The 19689-nt window shown below is 41.8% G+C and overlaps 1 protein-coding gene across 6 annotated transcripts; it reads left to right on the top strand.

Annotated features, from left to right (window-relative positions):
- Positions 1–26: 26 nt before the first annotated feature.
- Positions 27–13993, top strand: LOC106603272 (putative deoxyribonuclease TATDN3). 6 transcript variants are annotated; one of them, XM_014196714.2, is made up of 9 exons: positions 27–209; positions 330–362; positions 838–996; positions 1111–1173; positions 2508–2617; positions 2762–2817; positions 10194–10306; positions 10575–10652; positions 13202–13993. In XM_014196714.2, the coding sequence occupies exons 1-9, from the start codon at positions 156–158 to the stop codon at positions 13343–13345; spliced, it is 810 nt and encodes a 269-aa protein (XP_014052189.1). In that variant the 5' UTR covers positions 27–155; the 3' UTR covers positions 13346–13993. The 6 variants fall into 6 exon arrangements, with proteins under 6 accessions (XP_014052189.1, XP_014052180.1, XP_045574266.1 ...); XM_014196705.2 differs by having other exon boundaries at positions 10572–10652; XM_045718310.1 differs by lacking the exon at positions 13202–13993 and adding an exon at positions 11708–12380.
- The last annotated feature ends 5696 nt before the right edge of the window (positions 13994–19689 follow it).

The raw sequence follows: 19689 nt of genomic DNA, 5'->3' as shown, positions 1-19689 counted from the left end.
TGATTGGATAATGAAAATGGTGACGAACCAGGAAGTGGAATCCACAATATTTCTTTTGCGTGACAATTTGGGGAGAGCATTGCAGAGCATGTTTCTATGAAAATTCTAGCCTATTTAGTCCCAATCTCTCCAACTTTAAATAAATTAAGTTATCCATGAAGGGCTTTATTGACTGCCACTGTCACATCTCTGCAGGAGATTTCGACAATGTATGACTTTTACGTAACGCGTATTTTATTAAAGCTTTACCAATTGTTGGTTCTGTATTAAATATGACAGTCTGTCTGTTTTGTCTAATGCTTTAATCAATGTATTGTATTTTCTTTCAGGACATAGAAGATGTGATTGAGAATTCTAAAAAGGTAACTGTAACTTGTTCAGTTGTTGTTGCTAATGTCGTTGTCCTGGGGAGGGCCCCTAGTCATTGACGTGTCCTAATAGTATACATTTTACCACTAGCCGGCCTTTGCCAAGTACCCTGCCCTGAACTTTAGTACTTTTACTAGCCGGCTACCACCCGGTCTTCAACCCTGCACCTTAGAGACTGCTGCACTATGTACATAGTCATTGACCACTGGTCACTTTAATAATGTTTACGTTACTGGTTTACCCACTTCATATGTATATACAGTATTCTAGTCAAGGCTAATTCTATATAACTACTGCTGTACACACCTTTTCTATTCATATACTGTCCATAATGTCTATACACACTATGAAAATGTTTTAATGTGTGTATTGTTAGGTATTACTGCACTGTTGGAGCTAGGAACATAAGCATTTCGCTACACCTGCAAAATATGTTTACGTGACCAATACAACTTTATTTTGTTTCAGGCTGGGCTTTTAGCACTACTAGCAGTAGCAGAACATGTTGGAGAGTTTGAAAAGATTATACAGCTGTCACAGAGGTTCCCAGGCTTTATTTTCCCTTGTTTAGGTGTCCATCCTATACAGGGGACAGCTCCTGAGCCACAGAGAGGAGCCTTACTCCAGGTATGTGCCCCAAACAAAGATCATAATCATCATCGCCACCACCATCATCATCATCATCATAATGCATGTCTACTACGGCACTGTTTGTTAAATGGTCATATTTTCTCTATGCAGGATTTAGATGCTGCTTTGCCCCTGATAGAGAAATTTAAAGACCATCTTGTTGCTATTGGGGAGGTAAGTAGTCTTTGTATTGATTTTGTGTGCAAATTGATACAGATCCACACTAGTCTCATCCAGCAGGCAAAACTCTCTATATACAGTGCCTTTCAAAAGTATTCTTACCCCTTGGATTTCTTCACATTTTATCATGTTACAAAGTGGGATTAAAATACATTTAAGTGTCATTTTTTGTCAACAATCTACAAAAAATATTGTTTAAAATTGTTTAAAAGATTAATCAAATTTACATAACTAAAATATAGTTGTTGCATAGATATTCAGCCCTTTTGTTTGTTCAGGAGTCGAATTTGACTTAATAAATCGCATAAGTTGCATGGACTCACTCTTTGTGAAATAATAGGGGTTGACATGTTTTTTTTTTCATGACTAACCCTTCCTCTGTACCTCATACATACAACATCTGTAAGGTCCCTCAGTCAAGTATTGAATTTCAAGCACAGATTCAACTACAAAGACCAGGGAGCATTTCAAATTAGTAGATGGGTAACAATAACAAATCAGACATTGAATATCTCTTTAAGCATGGTCAAGTTAATAATTATGTTATAGATTATGTATTAAAACACTCAGACACATCGATGATACAGTCGTCCTTCTGAACTGAGCTGCAGGACAGAAATTAAGGGATCAGGGATGTTACCATGAGGCCATTGGTGATTTTAAAACAGTTACAGAGTTCAATGGCTGTGATAGGAAAAAACTGAGGATGGATCAACAACATTGTAGTGACTACACAATAATGACTTCAATGAGTGAAAGAATACAAATATACAGAATACAAATATTTCAAAACATGCATTTTGAATGCAACAAGGAGCTAAAGTAATACTGCAAAAAGACATGTCAAAGGAATACACTTTTTGGCCTGAATGTAAAGCTTTATGTTTCGGGCAAATCCAACACAACACGTCACTGAGTAGCTGCCTCCTTATTTTCAAGCATGGTGGTGGCTGCATCATGGTATGGGTATGCTTGCCATCGGCAAAGACAGGAGAGTTTTTTTCTGGGTGAAAAGAAACAGGATGGAGCTAGACACAGGCAAAATCCTAGAGGAGAACCTGCTTCAGTCTGCTTTACACCAGACACTGGAAGAGTAATTCACCATTCAGCAGGACAATAACCTACAACACAAGGCAAAATCTACGCTGGAGTGACTCACAGCTGTAATCGCTGTATTGAAGAAATCCGAGGGGTATGAATACTTTTGCAATGCACTGTATGTGGTAATAAGCCTGGGGCTGGGGTTAGATCCACACTAGACAGTAACTAAGTGGTTGGTTGATGATCTTACATCACTGATAATCAGTCATCATTGCCTTCACTTCCAGGTAGGCTTGGATTTCACCCCCAGATTTGTCAGTGGTGACGCAGACAAAGACAGTCAAAGACAGGTGCTTATTCGGCAGGCAGAGATTGCAAAACAACTGGACCTTCCGCTGTGAGTCCTACACTAATATAAACCAAATCAAAATTATTAATCATGCGTTGTTGTTTGTATTGATACATTTTCCTCGCAGTCCATTTGTTTTAATCAATATATCTTGTCAGATGTTTTTTGTAACATGGTGTATCCATTGTTTAGAAATGTCCATTCAAGATCTGCAGGCAGACCTACTATACACCTGCTAAAGGAACAAGGTAATTTCATATATTTCTATGTACACTACATGACCAGAAGTATGTGGACACCTGCTCGTCGAACATCTCATTCCAAAATCATGGGCATTAATATGGAGTTGGTCCCCCCTTTGCTGCATCCAGTCTTCTGGGAAGGCTTTCAACTGTTGGAACATTGCTGCAGGGACTTGCTTCCATTCAGCCACAAGAGCATTAATGAGGTTGGTCACTGATGTTGGGCAATTAGGCCTGGCTTGCAGTCGGTGTTCCAATTCATCCCAAAGGTGTTCGATGGGGTTGAGGTCAGGGCTCTGTGCCGGCCAGTCAAGTTCTTCCACACCGATCTCAACAATCCATTTCTGTATGGACTTCGCTTTGTGCACAGGGGAATTGGAAACGCATGGAAACCCATTTCATGAAGCTCCAGATGAACAGGATGAGCTGTTGTTGCTCCTCGACGTTACCACTTCACAATAACAGCTGTCATGGAAATTCTCACCAGAAGAAGAGAGACTAGTTTCTTCAAACAACAACTTTATTATAAGATTTGCAAAAATGGAGCGGTTAACAATCACTCAAAGGTGCAGAATTAAGAGCCCAGCGAACAGAGTTGGCTCTTAGCTTTTATGGTAAAGTCCAACCTCTTTGTCTATGTGGCAGTTAGCGGATATGTGCAAACGGATGAGGAACATAGTGTATAAAAGGCGTTTTGCTTATCTGTGCAAATTGATAGCTGACGTTGCCACCATTGTCTGTTCCTTCCTGCAAGTTTCCACGCAGATGAGTTCCTACAGATAGTACCAATGGGATGTCACATACTGTGGTCGCACCCGGTTCTTATCTGTACACCCAGACTTACCTCTACGCAGACGACAACCATTCTGTATACTTCTGGCCCTTCTTTGAACACTGTGTTAATTAACAACCCTCCAGATGAGTTTAAATGCCATACAACTCTCCTTCCATGGCCTCCAACTGCTCTTAAATACAAGTAAAACTAAATGCATGCTCTTCAACCGATCGCTGCCTGCACCTGCCCGCCCGTCCAGTATCACTACTCTGGACGGTTCTGACTTAGAATATGTGGACAACTACAAATACCTAGGTGTCTGACTAGACTGTAAACTCTCCTTCCAGACTCACATCAAACATCTCCAATCCAAAGTTAAATCTAGAATTGGCTTCCTATTTCGCAAAAAAGCATCCTTCACTCATGCTGCCAAACATACCCTCGTAAAACAGACCATCCTACCGATCCTCGACTTCGTCGATGTCATTTACAAAATAGCCTCCAATACCCTACTCAATAAATTGGATGCAGTCTATCACAGTGCCATCCGTTTTGTCACCAAAGCCCCATATACTACCCACCACTGCGACCTGTACGCTCTCGTTGGCTGGCCCTCGCTTCATACTCGGCGCCAAACCCACTGGCTCCAGGTCATCTACAAGGCCCTGCTAGGTAAAGTCCCCCCTTATCTCAGCTCGCTGGTCACCATAGCAGCACCCACCCGTAGCACGCGCTCCAGCACGTATATCTCACTGGTCACCCCCAAAGCCAATTCCTCCTTTGGCCCCCTCTCCTTCCAGTTCTCTGCTGCCAATGACTGGAAGGAACTACAAAAATCTCTAAAACTGGAAACACTTATTTCTCTCTCTAGCTTTAAGCACCATCTGTCAGAGCAGCTCACAGGTTACTGCACCTGTACATAGCCCATCTATAATTAGCCCAAACAACTACCTCTTCCCCTACTGTATTTATTTATTTATTTATTTTGCTCCTTTGCTCATTCATCCACTGCAAATCTACCATTCCCGTGTTTTACTTGCTATATTGTATTTACTTCGCCACCGTGTTTATTTATTTATTTTGCTCCTTTGCAGCCCAGTATTTCTACTTTGCACATTCATCCACTGCAAATCTATCATTCCAGTGTTTTACTTGCTATATTGTATTTACTTTGCCACCATGGCCTATGTATTGCCTTTATCTCCCTTATCTCACCTCATTTGCTCACATTGTATATAGACTTATTTTCTACTGTATTATTGACTATGTTTGTTTTACTCCATGTGTAACTCTGTGTTGTTGTATGTGTCGAGCTGCTTTGCTTTATCTTGGCCAGGTTGTAGTGTAAATGAGAACTTGTTCTCAACTTGCCTATCTGGTTAAATAAAGGTTAAATAAATAAAAAATTATGACTAATTCACACAAGACAAGCCTGCGTCAGCAAAAAAAAAACACTAACATATAACAATGCACAATTCTCTTAAGAAAAACAGCATATGATGTCTAAAAATTATTTTCCACCAGTCCTCCCTTTTGAGACTATGTCTCAACCTAATAGAAAATTACTTACAAGCATTTTCATCAAACAAGCATTAACATGAGGGGAAAGAGGAAAAATGGAAGACTTTCTTACACTTAGTACATTACAATTGTAAATTACCTCCTTTGTCATTGAGTTTCAAACCTTCACATAGTGCAATTCATTCTCAGAAGGGGAAAAATAACATAAGAATTCAACATCGGTACACGCTTCATCACCACATGCAAGGCAATCGCTTCGTTTGGTGTTTGTTTGCGAGATCACTGATGAGCTCTTTCAGATGTTCCACTACAATAGTCAAGTTACCCTCACCCTGGGGTATGAATGTACAGCAATGGTCACTTATCCTTCGGCACACTTTGCAGAAGATGTGATGCTACTACTACAGCAAACTTCCCTTCTGGTAAGGTGGCCTCCTGTATACAGGGATCTTTGGCTAATTCAAGCTTTGTACCTTCTTTGGCAAACCCCTCACTGAAAGTTTACAATAGTGTCTGAAATGAAAACACTATCTCTGCTAGAATCAACAACTAACACCCTTGTGCAGCAAACATTCTGTCTCAAACACATGCCCTGTATGTACTTAACCTCTGGCTACAAATGCATTTGCACATAAATCATTCCATCTAACCCATAACATGTTAGTCACTACTGCTAGTCCACTTATATAGTTATAAACATACTAAAACATGCTCAAATCAATTGTACTGTATCATCCAGAAAGCCATATGTATTGATGCGCTTTAACATTATAATTCGGAATACATGATAAAACAAAACCCCTACTATCAATGGTTATAAACCCCATTATGGTTATACAACCCAAATTTAGAAAGACTCAACGTGAAACACTAAGGACTGTCAATCACTGAAATTCAAGACCCTCAATTTAGCACATGCCGACACAGTTAGAATGTACATTTACAAACAGGGGACCATATATATATACAGTTTATACTACTTATATTACCACTATTAACTTTTCTCATTACAGCCCCCATTTGTATCTGTTTTACTGTCGCGAGTGGCATGTTAATGACATACCGGTATCTCAATGCATTTTAATTTAAATTACAATAAGCTTCCCAGTGTGTAGACCTCCAAAATCAACATGATACGCGCAATAAACAGTTTAGGGCAACTCTAAATCAATTTACAGGCACAGTTAATTGTCCGTAGAGCTCCGAGACAGGATTATGTCGAGGCACGGATCTGGGGAAGGGTACCAAAGCATTTCTGCAGCATGAAGGTCCCCAAGAACACAGTGGCCACCATTATTCTTAAATGGAAGAAGTTTGGAACCACCAAGACTGAGCAATCGGGGGAGAAGGGCCTTGGTTAGGTAGGTGACCCGGTTAGGTAGGTAAGAACCCTGGTTAGGTAGGTAAGAACCCGATGGTCACTCTGACAGAGCTCTAGAGTTCCTAATCATCTCTGCATCACTCCACCAATCAGGCCTTTATGGTAGAGTAGCCAGACGGAAGCCACTCCTCAGTAAAAGGCACATGACAACCCACTTGGTGGTGGTAGCATCATGCTGTGGGGATGTTTTTCTGCTGCAGGGACTGGGAGACTAATCAGGATCAAGGGAAAGATGACCGGAGCAAAGTACAGAGAGATCCTTGATGAAAACCTGCTCCAGATCGCTCAGGACCTCAGACTGGGGCGAAGGTTCACCTTCCAGCAGGACAACGACCCTAAGCACACAGCCAAGACAACACAGGAGTGGCTTTGGGACAAGTCTGAATGTCCTTGAGTGGCCCAGCCAGAGCCCAGACTTGAACCCGATCGAATATCTCATGAGAGACCTGAAAATAGCTGGTCAGCGACGCTCCCCATCCAACCTGACAGAGCTTGAGAGAATGGGAGAAACTCCCCAAATACAGGTGTTCCAAGCTTTGCGCGTCATACCCAAGAAGACTCGAGGTTGTAATCACTGCCAAAGGTGCTTCAGCAAAGTACTGAGTAAAGGGTCTGAATACTTTGAAATTTGATATTTCATTTTTTCATTTTTGTAAACAACAGGTGTGGACAAACAGTGAAATGCTTACTTACGGGCCCTTCCCAACAATGCAGAGAGAAAGGAAATAGATAAATAATAAAAAAGTTAAACACGTAATAATAAAAGTAATAATAAATACACAATGAGTAATGATAACTTGGCTATATATAACGGGGTACCAGTACTGAGTTGATGTGCAGGGGTACGAGTTGGTTGAGGTAGATATGTACATATAACTAGGAATAAAGTGACAGATAATAAACAGTAGCAGCAGCGTATGTGATGAGTCAAAAAAGTTAGTGCAAAAAGGGTCAATGCAGATAGTCCAGGTAGTAGCTATTTGCTTAACTATTTAACTAACTATATAGTAGTCTTAATGCTTGAGGGTAGAAGCTGTTCAGGGCCTTGTTGGTTCTAGACTTTGTACATCGGTACTGCTTGCCGTGCGGTAGCAGAGAGAACAGTCTATGACTTGGATGGCTGGAGTCTTTGACAATTTTTCAGTCCTGGTATAGACATCCTGGATGGCAGGGAGCTCGTTTCCAGTGATGTACTGGGCCTTATGCACTACCCTCTGTAGCACCTTGCGGTTGGATGCCAAGAAGTTGCCATACCAAGCGGTGATACATCCAGTCATTGTGCAGTTGTAGAACTTTTTGAGGATCTGAGGGTCCATGCCAAATCTTTTCAGCCTCCTGAATGGAAAGAGGCATGGTCGTGCCCTCTTCACAACTGTGTTGGTGTGATTGGACTTCTACAGATCCTTAGTGATGTGGACAACAAACTTTAAACTCTCGACCCGCTCCACTACTGCTCCGTCGATGTGAATGGGGGTGTGCTCAGACTTGAACCCAATTGAACATTTCTGGAGAGACCTGAAAATAGCTGTGCAGCGATGCTCCACATCCAACCTGACAGAGCTTGAGAGGATCTGTTGAGAAGAATGGGAGAAAGTCCCTAAATACAGGTGTGCCAAGCTTGTCACGTCATAGACTTGAGGCATTTTAAAATAAGGCTGTAATGTAACAAAATTTGGAAAAAGTCAAGGAGTCTGAATACTTTCTGAAAATACTGTAGACATAGGACAGACACTTCAAAACCTTGCTTCTCATGATAATTTTTTTTTACTGTGTTTCTCTGGGCTATTGCAGTAAAGGCCAAATTCAACATTTTATCAAATAATTTGTTTATATATTTTTTGATACCTAAAGGGGTCCTAAATTCAAAATCAAATAGCTAAATGATCCATAGTATAACCATCTAAAACAATTCCATATGTCAGCTTAGAACCCCCCCACACGGCATAGACTTTTAAGAATTCACATGATTTTTGAATGACTACTTAATTGTATGTGTGGGGTACAGAAATGATCTGTAAGGTCCCTCAATCAAGCAGTGAATTTCAAACACAGATTCAACCACAAAGACCAGGGAGGTTTTCCAATGCCTTGCAAAGAAGGGGACCAATGGGTACATGGGTAAAAAAGAAAGAAAGCGGACATTAAATATCCCTTTGAGCATGGTGAATTTACTAATTACACTTTGTATGGTGTATCGATACAACCAGTTACTACAAAGATACAGCCGTCCTTCCTAACTCAGTTGCCAGAGAGGAACTGAGGCCAATGGTGACTTTAAAACAGTTAGAGTTTAATAGCTGTGATAGAAAACTGAGGATGGATCAACAACATTGTAGTTACTCCACAAAACGAACATAAATGACAGTGAAAAGAAGGAAGCCTGTACAGAGTAAAAATATTCCAAAACATACATCCTGTTTGCAACAAGGCATTTATACTACAAAAAATTTACTTCATGTCCTGAATACAAAGTGTTATGTTTGGGGCAAATACAACCCAACGCATCACAGATTAGGGCTCTTCATATTTTTAAGCATGATAGTGGCTGAATAATGTTATGGGTATGCTTGTCATCGGCAAGGACTAGGGAGTTTTTGGGGATGAAAAGAAATGTAATAGAGCTAAGCACAGGCAAAATCCAAGAAGAAAACCTGGTTCAGTCTGCTTTCCAACAGACCTTGGGAGTTGCTTACCAAGCAAGACGACATTGAATATTCCTGAGTGGCCTAGCTACAGTTTTGACTTAAATTGGCTTGAAAATCTATGGCAAGACTTGAAAATGGCCGAATAGCAATGATCAACAACCAACTTCAGAGTTTGAATAATTTTTTTAAAGAATGATTTGCAAATATTGTACAATCCAGGTGTGCTAAGCTTATAGACTTACCCAGAGACTCTCAGCTGTAATCATTGCCAAAGGTGATCCATATGTAATATATTAGTGTTTTATTTTGTATTTTTTTTACAAAGGTTCAAATTTTTCTTCCACTTTGACAGAGTATTTTGTGTAGATCGTTGACAAAAAAAATGACAAATCCATTTTAATCCCACCTTGTAACAACAAAATGTGTAAAAAGTCAAGGGGTGTGAATACTGTCTGAAGGCACAGAATCTGCCAAGTTAATTAATATAATAAACAATGCATGTCTCAGGACTACCTGGCCTGATGACTCCTTGCTGTCCCCACTCCACCTGGCTGTGCTGCTGCTCCAGTTTCAAATGTTCTGCCTGCGCCTACGGAACCCTGACCTGTTCACCGGACATGCTACCTGTCCCAGACCTGCTGTTTTCAACTCTCTAGAGACAGCAGGAGCGGTAGAGATACTCTGAATGATCGGCTATGAAAAGCCAACTGACATTTACTCCTGAGGTGCTGTCCTGTTGCACCCTCGATAACCACTGTGATTATTATTATTTGACCCTGCTGGTCATCTATGAACATTTGAACATCTTGGCCATGTTCTGTTACAATCTCCAACTGGCACAGCCAGAAGAGGACTGGCCACCCCTCATAGCCTGGTTCCTCTCTAGGTTTCTTCCTAGGTTCTGGCCTTTCTAGGGAGTTTTTCCTAGCCATCGTGCTTCTACACCTGTATTGCTTGCTGTTTGGGGTTTTAGGCTGTGTTTCTGTACAGCACTTTGTGACATCAGCCGATTTAAGAAGGGCTTTATAAATACATTTGATTGATTTTGACTTTCCACTAGGTGTTGAGAAAGCTCTTCTTCATGCTTTTGATGGGAAACCCTCAGTTGCCATGGAGGGAGTGAAGGCTGGGTATTTCTTCTCCATTCCTCCATCTATAGTAAGAAGTGAACAGGTAAAGAGTTTTTTAATTATAACGTTATTTTTCTGTTAGTGTATTAAGGCTTTTGTTAAATTCACTTTAAATGAATTGGGATTTGATTTGTTTTCTCACACTAAGTAGTACTAACACTACAGCACTTGTTCGCTCGTTGTTTAAAAAAGAAAATTGTTGATGCATTTTATCTGAACAGATGTGAGTCTTGTACTGTCTGAACTATGTCACTTAATGTGCTAATTTGAACTTGTGTCGCTTCCTTAAAAAAAAAAAATCCCACAAGAAGCAGAAGCTAGTGAAACAGCTGCCGTTGGAGAGCATGTGTCTAGAAACCGATTCACCTGCCTTGGGTCCAGAGAAACAGGTAGGATTGCTAACTTTATTTACACTCAAAAACAAAACGCAATATACACTACCGTTCAAAAGTTTGGGGTCACTTAGAAATGTCCTTGTTTTTTGAAAGAAAAGGACATTTTTTGTCCATTAAAAAACATAAAATTGATCAGAAATACAGTGTAGACATTGTTAATTAATGTTGTAAATGACTATTGTAGCTGGAAACTCAGATTTTTTTTTTAAAAGGAATATCTACACAGGCGTACAGAGGCCCATTATCAGCAACCATCTCTCCTGTGTTCCAATGGCACGTTGTGTTAACTAATCCAAGTTCATCATTTTAAAAGGCTAATTGATCATTAGAGAACCCTTTTTCAATTATGTTAGCACAGCTGAAAACTGTTGTCCTGATATAAAAAAAAAACGATAAAACTGGCCTTCTTTAGACAAGTTGAGTATCTGGAGCATCAGCATTTGTGGGCTCGATTACGGGCTCCAAATGGCCAGAAACAAAGACCTTTCTTCTGAAACTTGTCAGTCTATTCTTGTTCTGAGAAATGAAGGCTATTCCATGCGAGAAATTGCCAAGCAACTGAAGATCTCGTACAACTCTTTGTACTACTCCCTTCACAGAACAGCGCAAACTGTCTCTAACCAGAATAGAAAAAGGAGTGGGAGGCCCCGGTCCACATCTGAGCAAGAGGACAAGTACATTAGAGTGTCTAGTTTGAGAAACAGACACTTCACAAATCCTCAACTGGCAGCTTCATTAAATAGTAGTAAGTAGACTTCGGGATGCTATTTTAATGGACAACAATTGTGCTTTTCTTTCAAAAACAAGGAAATTTCTACGTGACCCCAAACTTTTGAACGTTACTGTACATAAAACATAACACAGTATATATACTGAACAAAAATATAAACGCAACATGTAAAACAAGGACATTTCTAAGTGACCCCATATTTCATGAGTTGAACTAAAAGATCCCAGAAATTTTCCAAACACACTAAGATTATATTTCTCTCAATTTCTCTCACAAATGTTTTTACATCCCTGTTAGTGAGCATTTCTCCTTTGCCAAGATAATCCATCCACCGGACAGGTGTGGCAGATCAAGAAGCGGATTAAACAGCATGATCATTACACAGTTGCACCTTGTGCTGGGTACAGTAAAAGGCATCTCTAAAATGTGCAGTTTTGTCACACAAAACAATGAACACAATGCCACAGATGTCTCAAGTTTTGAGGGAGCGTGCAATTGACATGCTGACAGCAGAGCTGTTGTCAGATCATTTAATGTTCATTTCTCTAACATTTGGCAGTAGGTTCAACTGGCCTCACATCCGCAGACCACGTGTATGGCGTTGTGTGGGCGAGCGGTTTGCTGATGTCAAAGTTGTGAACAGATTGGTGGCGGTTATGGTACCCCATGGTGGCGGTGGGGTTATGGTATGGGCAGGCATACAGTGCATTTGGGAAGTATTCAGACCCCTTGACTTTTTCCACATTTTGTTACGTTAGTCTTATTCTAAAATATATGTTTTTTTATCCTCTTCAATCTACACACAATACCCCATAATGACAAAGTGAAAACGGGTACTTAGAAATGTTTGCGGGTACTTGAGGCTGTAAATGCTGCCAAAGGTGCTTCAACAAAGTCCTGAGTAAAGGGTCTGAATACTTATGTAAATGTGATATTTCAGGGTTTTATATTTTATACATTTGCAAACATTTATAAAACCTGTTTTTACTTTGTCATTATGGGGTATTGTGTGTAGATTGATGAGAGAAAAAAAAAACGATTTAATCAATTTTAGATTAAGGCCGTAATGTAATAAAATGTGGATATTTGAATGCACAGAGATACCATGACGAGATCCTGAGGCCCAGTGTCGTGCCATTCATCAGCCGCCATCACCTCATGTTTCAGCATGATAATGCACAGCCCCATGTCGCAAGGATCTGTACACAATTCCTGGAAGCTGAAAATGTCCCAGTTCTTCCATGGCTTGCATGCTCACCAGACATGTCACCTATTGAGCATGTTTGGGATGCTCTGGATCGACGTGTACGACAGCGTGTTCCAGTTCCTGCCAATATCCAGCAACTTCGCACAGCCATTGAGGAGGAGTGAGACAACATTCCACAGGCCACAGTCAACAGCCTGATCAACTCTATGAAAAGGAGATGTCGCGCTGCATGAGGCAAATGGTGGTCACACCAGATACTGACTGATTTTCTGATCCACGCCCCTACCTTTTTTTTAAGGTATCTGTGACCAACGGATGCATATCTGTATTCACAGTCATGTGAAATCCGTAGATTAGGGCCTAACAAATTTATTTCAATTGACTGATTTACTTATATGAACTATAACTCAGTAAAATATTTGAAATTGTTGCCTGTTGCGTTTATATTTTTGTTCAGTGTAGATTGAAATCCATATGCCATTGACTTTATCCTGGTTTGAAAGTGGTTGTAAATCAAATAATGTTTGAAAGTGATTGATGCATCTAAGAATATATTTTAGAGATGGTATTACTAACACTAGTCATGCTTTTGCATCTTAAACATAGGTGAGAAATGAGCCAAAGAATATCTCTGTCTGTGCTGAGTACATCAGCAAGATCAAAGGGGTTCCCTTGGAAACGGTGATGGAGGTGACGACACAGAATGCCCTGCGTCTGTTCCCTAGGCTCAAGACATTACTCAGAGCCTGAACAACCAATTCCGGGTTTCAATCCAAGGCATGTTATATAGCAGTGCATGGCTCTTGACCTTTTTAAAGGTAATTTACGCTTGAGGGAAATGGAAAGGGGATACTTAGTCAGTTGTACAACTGAATGCATTCAACTGAAATGTGTCTTCCGCATTTAACCCAACCCCTCTGAATCGGAGCGGGGGGGGGGCTGCCATAATCGACGTCTACGGCGCCCGGGGAGCTGACATGCACAGTGTTTACCGTGAATGTGATCTCCGCGAACGTCAGGGAAATTTCCTTTCAATGGCGCATGGTGAGCTGTCCAGTGCTCTGCTCTATAAGAGGCCTTGGATTGAATCTCACCCTCTTGGGTGAAGTTCCTGAAAGTCACCACTGTCTCACCTTGGTGTTATATCAGCAAGGATGTAGAGGGAAATAAGGCAACCGAAAGGCCTACAAACTGAACAGCATTTATAAAGACTTTCAAGTTAGAGCTGCTTTTGGACTCTGTATGCCTTGGAGTTGAGGTGTAGAGTTTAAAAAACAAACTTTGAGATTGAAATGTTTCAGTATTTATGTTCATATCCAACATCTGTTATATAACAAACTAAATAAATATGACAAATGTATTTCTTTAAATAAATATGATCAGATTTCTTGTGCTACATTCCTTGTGCTATATGTAAATTATGTGTTACAACGTCACCAGACAATATATTTAGTTTTGGTAGACCATGTCTGTGATCTTAATAGGAAAAACAATATTGAAAGAAACAGGTGCTTTCCCACAGAAGTGCTACACCAGGAACACTACCTTATAGCATAACCTGGAGAAAACCATAGAAACACAGCAATGGCTTATTCATGAAATTACAGGAGCACTACATTCTTTACGGACAAATGTGACTAGTTTCAGGAAACTATGCGTATGTCGCACGTCACTACTTCACAGGAGAGTCATTTGAACATACATTTTTTTTTAATACATTTTTTGGGGGCAGAAATGCCTTCTGGAACATGTGAACTTTCATGTGCCTTAATAACAAACTTGTATTCCATCCGTAAATTGTTAAATTACGAGCCTAGTTAGTTTAGTGACGGAAAGACAGGAACCTTCCCGCTAGCCATGATTGGATGATCTGGACATGCCGGGAGATGATTTTGGATTGGTCTGCCATGTAGCATGCTTCTGTTTATGATGAGCTGCTCTGTATATGTTGATAGTACTTTCTACCGCACAATTTTTGAAATATATAACGTTAGCCATTGAGAACTACAAAAGTTTTGCTACTTTTCTCAACAACATTGATGCCCTGAATTTAGCACGCGCTATCGACAGATCAGTTGGAAAAAAGTGATTTGCTACATTCTGCATACGCCACGGTCAGTGTGATCTGTAGTAACTTGACACAACGCTGGCAAAACAAGATGTAGCTGCAAGAGTTAAATGTTTCCCGTCTGTCGTGAAGCGTTCATCCATGTATACGGGTAAGAGTCTAGCTATATTTTCAGATATTATACGTTTCTAATTTTGTCAGAAAGTCGTTTTCATGGCAAGTTAAAGTGTACTGTTAGCTAGCTAGCGAATGTTAGCTTGCTGGCTCGCAAGTGAACATTATGTGTAGGATCTGTGTAGTAATATTATTTGAATCAGAAATCTTTTGCATTCTTAGTTATAGCCTTATGTTAGCTAGCTAACATTGAACCTGGTTGGTTAACTTTAGCTACCTGCAGATTCATACTACAGCTATGACAATGTTTCTATTGGTTGGTAGTAGTATGAGTTGGGATTATGCCCGTTCATTGTATAGCGAGCTACGTCTGAACAAAAGATAAGACTATATGTCTAAACAAAACACTTTTCCAGATGATTACATGACCCATCAAGTTAGCTAAGTGTGTCTGGGGGTGATTCATATTTGGTTGTTTACTAAACTAAACTAATCACTCTGTTTAGCAAATGGCCTCACATGTGAATCCTTAAAGAGATGGGTGGGGCTAACGCTTAAGAGGGTGAGAACGATGCTGAATGGGTGTAGACAAAGAAGAGCGCTCCAGTAGGTGTACCAAAACATTCAAGGGCCATTTTCTCAAGTGGGATTCGAAGTTGATCAACTTTCAAAGCAAATTACTTTCCTATTGTTCTTCAACTGCAGTGTATGATATACAGTTTTCTAGCTCTGAGTCTCTACTTTTATCTAATGTCAAAAATCAAAAATAAATTTAAAAAAACATTTCAAAATTTGCTACATAAGACCGAATCATGGCGGTCGTTCAGAAATGTTCCTGCTTTTAGACAGCAATTTTACAGAGATTGAATTCTATATTTTACATTTACATTTACGTCATTTAGCAGACGCTCTTATCCAGAGCGACTTACAAATTGGTGCATTCACCTTATGATATCCAGTGGAACAGCCACTTTACAATAGTACATCTATATCTTTTTTGGGGGGAGGGTTAGAAGGATTACTTAATCCTATCCCAGGTATTCCTTAAAGAGGTGGGGTGTCAGGTGTCTCCGGAAGGTGGTGATTGACTCCGCTGTCCTGGCGTCGTGAGGGAGATTGTTCCACCATTGGGGTGCCAGAGCAGCGAACAGTTTTGACTGGGCTGAGCGGGAACTGTGCTTCCGCAGATGTAGGGAGGCGAGCAGGCCAGAGGTGGATGAACGCAGTGCCCTTCTTTGGGTGTAGGGACTGATCAGAGCCTGAAGGTACGGAGGTGCCGTTCCCCTCACAGCTCCGTAGGCAAGCACCATGGTCTTGTAGCAGATGCGAGCTTCAACTGGAAGCCAGTGGAGTGTGCGGAGGAGCGGGGTGACGTGAGAGAACTTGGGAAGGTTGAACACCAGACGGGCTGTGGCGTTCTGGATGAGTTGTAGGGGTTTAATGGCACAGGCAGGGAGCCCCGCCAACAGCGAGTTGCAGTAATCCAGACGGGAGATGACAAGTGCCTGGATTAGGACCTGCGCCGCTTCCTGTGTGAGGCAGGGTCGTACTCTGCGAATGTTGTAGAGCATGAACCTACAGGATCGGGTCACCGCATTGATGTTAGCGGAGAATGACAGGGTGTTGTCCAGGGTCACGCCAAGGCTCTTAGCACTCTGGGAGGAGGACACAATGGAGTTGTCAACCGTGATGGCGAGATCATGGAACGGGCAGTCCTTCCCCGGGAGGAGGAGCAGCTCCGTCTTGCCGAGGTTCAGCTTGAGGTGGTGATCCGTCATCCACACTGATATGTCTGCCAGACATGCAGAGATGCGATTCGCCACCTGGTTATCAGAAGGGGGAAAGGAGAAGATTAATTGTGTGTCGTCTGCGTAGAAATGATAGGAGAGACCATGTGAGGATATGACAGAGCCAAGTGACTTGGTGTATAGCGAGAATAGGAGAGGGCCTAGAACTGAGCCCTGGGGGACACCAGTGGTGAGAGCACGTGGTGCGGAGACGGATTCTCGCCACGCCACCTGGTAGGAGCGACCTGTCAGGTAGGACGCAATCCAAGAGTGAGCCGAGTGCCCAACTCGGAGAGGGTGGAGAGGAGGATCTGATGGTTCACAGTATCAAAGGCAGCAGATAGGTCTAGAAGGATGAGAGCAGAGGAGAGAGAGTTAGCTTTAGCAGTGCGGAGAGCCTCCGTGACACAGAGAAGAGCAGTCTCAGTTGAATGACCAGTCTTGAAACCTGACTGATTTGGATCAAGAAGGTCATTCTGAGAGAGATAGCAAGAGAGCTGGCCAAGGACGGCACGCTCAAGAGTTTTGGAGAGAAAAGAAAGAAGGGATACTGGTCTGTAGTTGTTGACATCGGAGGGATCGAGTGTAGGTTTTTTGAGAAGGGGTGCAACTCTCGCTCTCTTGAAGACGGAAGGGACGTAGCCAGCGGTCAAGGATGAGTTTTACATTCAGGAGGTATACAACAAAGTATTAGAGAATAACTTGTCACTCACTGTTAACATAAATGTTATTCAAGCAGCTAGCCAGTACATGCTAGATTTTGTTCTGGGTTCGTGCTGAGTACAGCAGTAAGATCTCCCTATGACAGAACCCATAATGCGTTAAGTCATTCCCCCATAGTGGTCCCTTTAGTTCAGTCTCAACCCTCATAGTGATAGTGGTGTCGGTCCATGGGGTCCTGGTACTACATGCAGTAGACTAGCAATTCTCAACCGGTGGGTCGTGACCCTAATTTGGGTCGCAGGAGGTTTTTAATGGGTTGCGGGTGTCATGAAAAAATACTACGGTCTAAACTTAACCCAGATAGAAAGTGTTGTTGTAATGAGAGCCCACGAATGGACAGAGTACCACATTCCAGGCCAAGATTTACAGTTCTGTAATTGACGCCGCCCCCTTTCAACAAGACCAATAAACTGCTATCCCTTTATCTTCTTATGACTCTGAATGGCCTTGAGTAGGTCAGGAAACATAAACCAGACCCTTCTGCAAGTCAGCAGACCACCTGGTGATCTGCATGTGTATCCCAAGAGGACAGTCAGGAATTGTTACTCTTTGTAACGAAGAGAAAATGGCACCAAGAGTACAAAAGGACATTTAAACATGTTTTCTTCACAGTATTAAAACTGAAGGACTCATGACATGTTGATGTAACCTGAAACAATGTGATATCTTTCTTCTGATTTTCCTATGTCATATAATAAGTATAATTGGTATTTTAGTGTAACATAAAATATATGGATTTTACACAAGAAGTGTTTGTACAGGCTACATATTCTATGTTAAAGATTATGAAACGGTCTTCTGTACAAGAAAAACATGAGGCTCAGGTTTATTGCATAAGAACATTAATTTGCGGGGTTTTCCTGAACAACAGGGCGTTCGCGTTTCACACTGTCCAGTCGTTAGAGCCTGCCTTTCTTTGAGTCTCCCTATAAATAAGAGGACTTACGAAACAGAAGTCAGATCCAGATTTGCAAGGCGAGGCCACGCCCGTGGGACGAATCATCCCATCTCCTTGGAAATTCAAAATACAGATCGAGGAACTTTGCCGAACAACACACTGCTCACTCACGACGAAACGCTGAGTTGCATCTCTCCCTAAGGGGACCCAAACATTCCACTGCACCCTAGTGCCTTAACAAGCTTTATCTCTTTGGACTGAACGGAATTGAGGACTGAGTCTGAGAAAGAAAGAGAACGGGCTCCTATGCGTGTGAGCTCTGACGAAGGAAGACACTTCTTCAGCTGTATGCTCCAACACCAGGACCACTGGCCTTTTTCCTGTTTCATCTCTGTCATAACGGAAACCCAACTGAACCAGACGACACTCAGCTAAAAATACACGTAAATACACTACCGGTCAAAAGTTTTAGAACACCTAATCATTCAAGGGTTTTTCTTTATTTTACTATTTTCTACATTGTAGAATAATAGTGAAGACATCAAAACTATGAAATAACACACATGGAATCATGTAGTAACCAAAAAAGTGTTAAACAAATCAAAATATATTTTATATTTGAGATTCTTCAAAAAGCCATCTTTTGCCTTGATGACAGCTTTGCACACTCTTACACACACTTTTAGCTGAGTGTCTGACAGATGCCCAGCAGTTGCCATACCAGGCGGTGATGCAACCGGACAGGATGCTCTCGATGGTGCAGCTGTAGAACCTTTTGAGGATCTGGTGAGCCATGCCAAATCTTTTCAGTCTCCTGAGGGGGAAAAGGGGTTGTTGTGCCCTCTTCACGACTGTCTTGGTGTGTTTGGACCATGATAGTTTGTTGGTGATATGAACACCAAGGAACTCGAAACTCTCGAACCCGCTCCACTGCAGCCTCGTTGATGTTAATGGGGGCCTGTTCGGCCCTCCTTTTCCTGTAGTCCACGATCAGCTCCTTTGTTGTCCTTGCACCACACTGCCAGATCTCTGATCTCCTCCCTATAGGCTGTCTCATCGTTGTCGTGATCAGGCCTACCACTGTTGTGTCATCAGCAAACGTAATGATGGTGTCGTGCTTGGCCACGCAGTCATGGGTGAACAGGGAGTACAGGAGGGGACTGACCACGCACCCCTGAGGGGCCCCAGTGTTGAGGATCAGCGTGGCAGATGTGTTGTTGACTACACCTACCACCTGGGGGTGGCCCATCAGGAAGTCCAGGATCCAGTTGCAGAGGGAGGTGTTTAGTCCCAGGATCCTTAGCTTAGTGATGAGCTTTGTGGGCACTATGGTGTTGAACGCTGAGCTGTCGTCAATGAACAGCATTCTCACATAGGTGTTCCTTTTGTCCTGGTGGAAAGGACAGTGTGGAGTGCGATTTAAATTGCGTCATCTGTGGATCTGTTCGGGCAGTATGTGAATTGGGGTGGGCCTAGGGTTTGGTGTTGATGTGAGACATGACCA

Source organism: Salmo salar, chromosome ssa01 (genome assembly GCF_905237065.1).
Source record: "Salmo salar chromosome ssa01, Ssal_v3.1, whole genome shotgun sequence".
NCBI lineage: Eukaryota > Metazoa > Chordata > Actinopteri > Salmoniformes > Salmonidae > Salmo > Salmo salar.
Note: the sequence above shows the minus strand (reverse complement) of the source record. Positions and strands in the feature narration are given on the sequence as shown.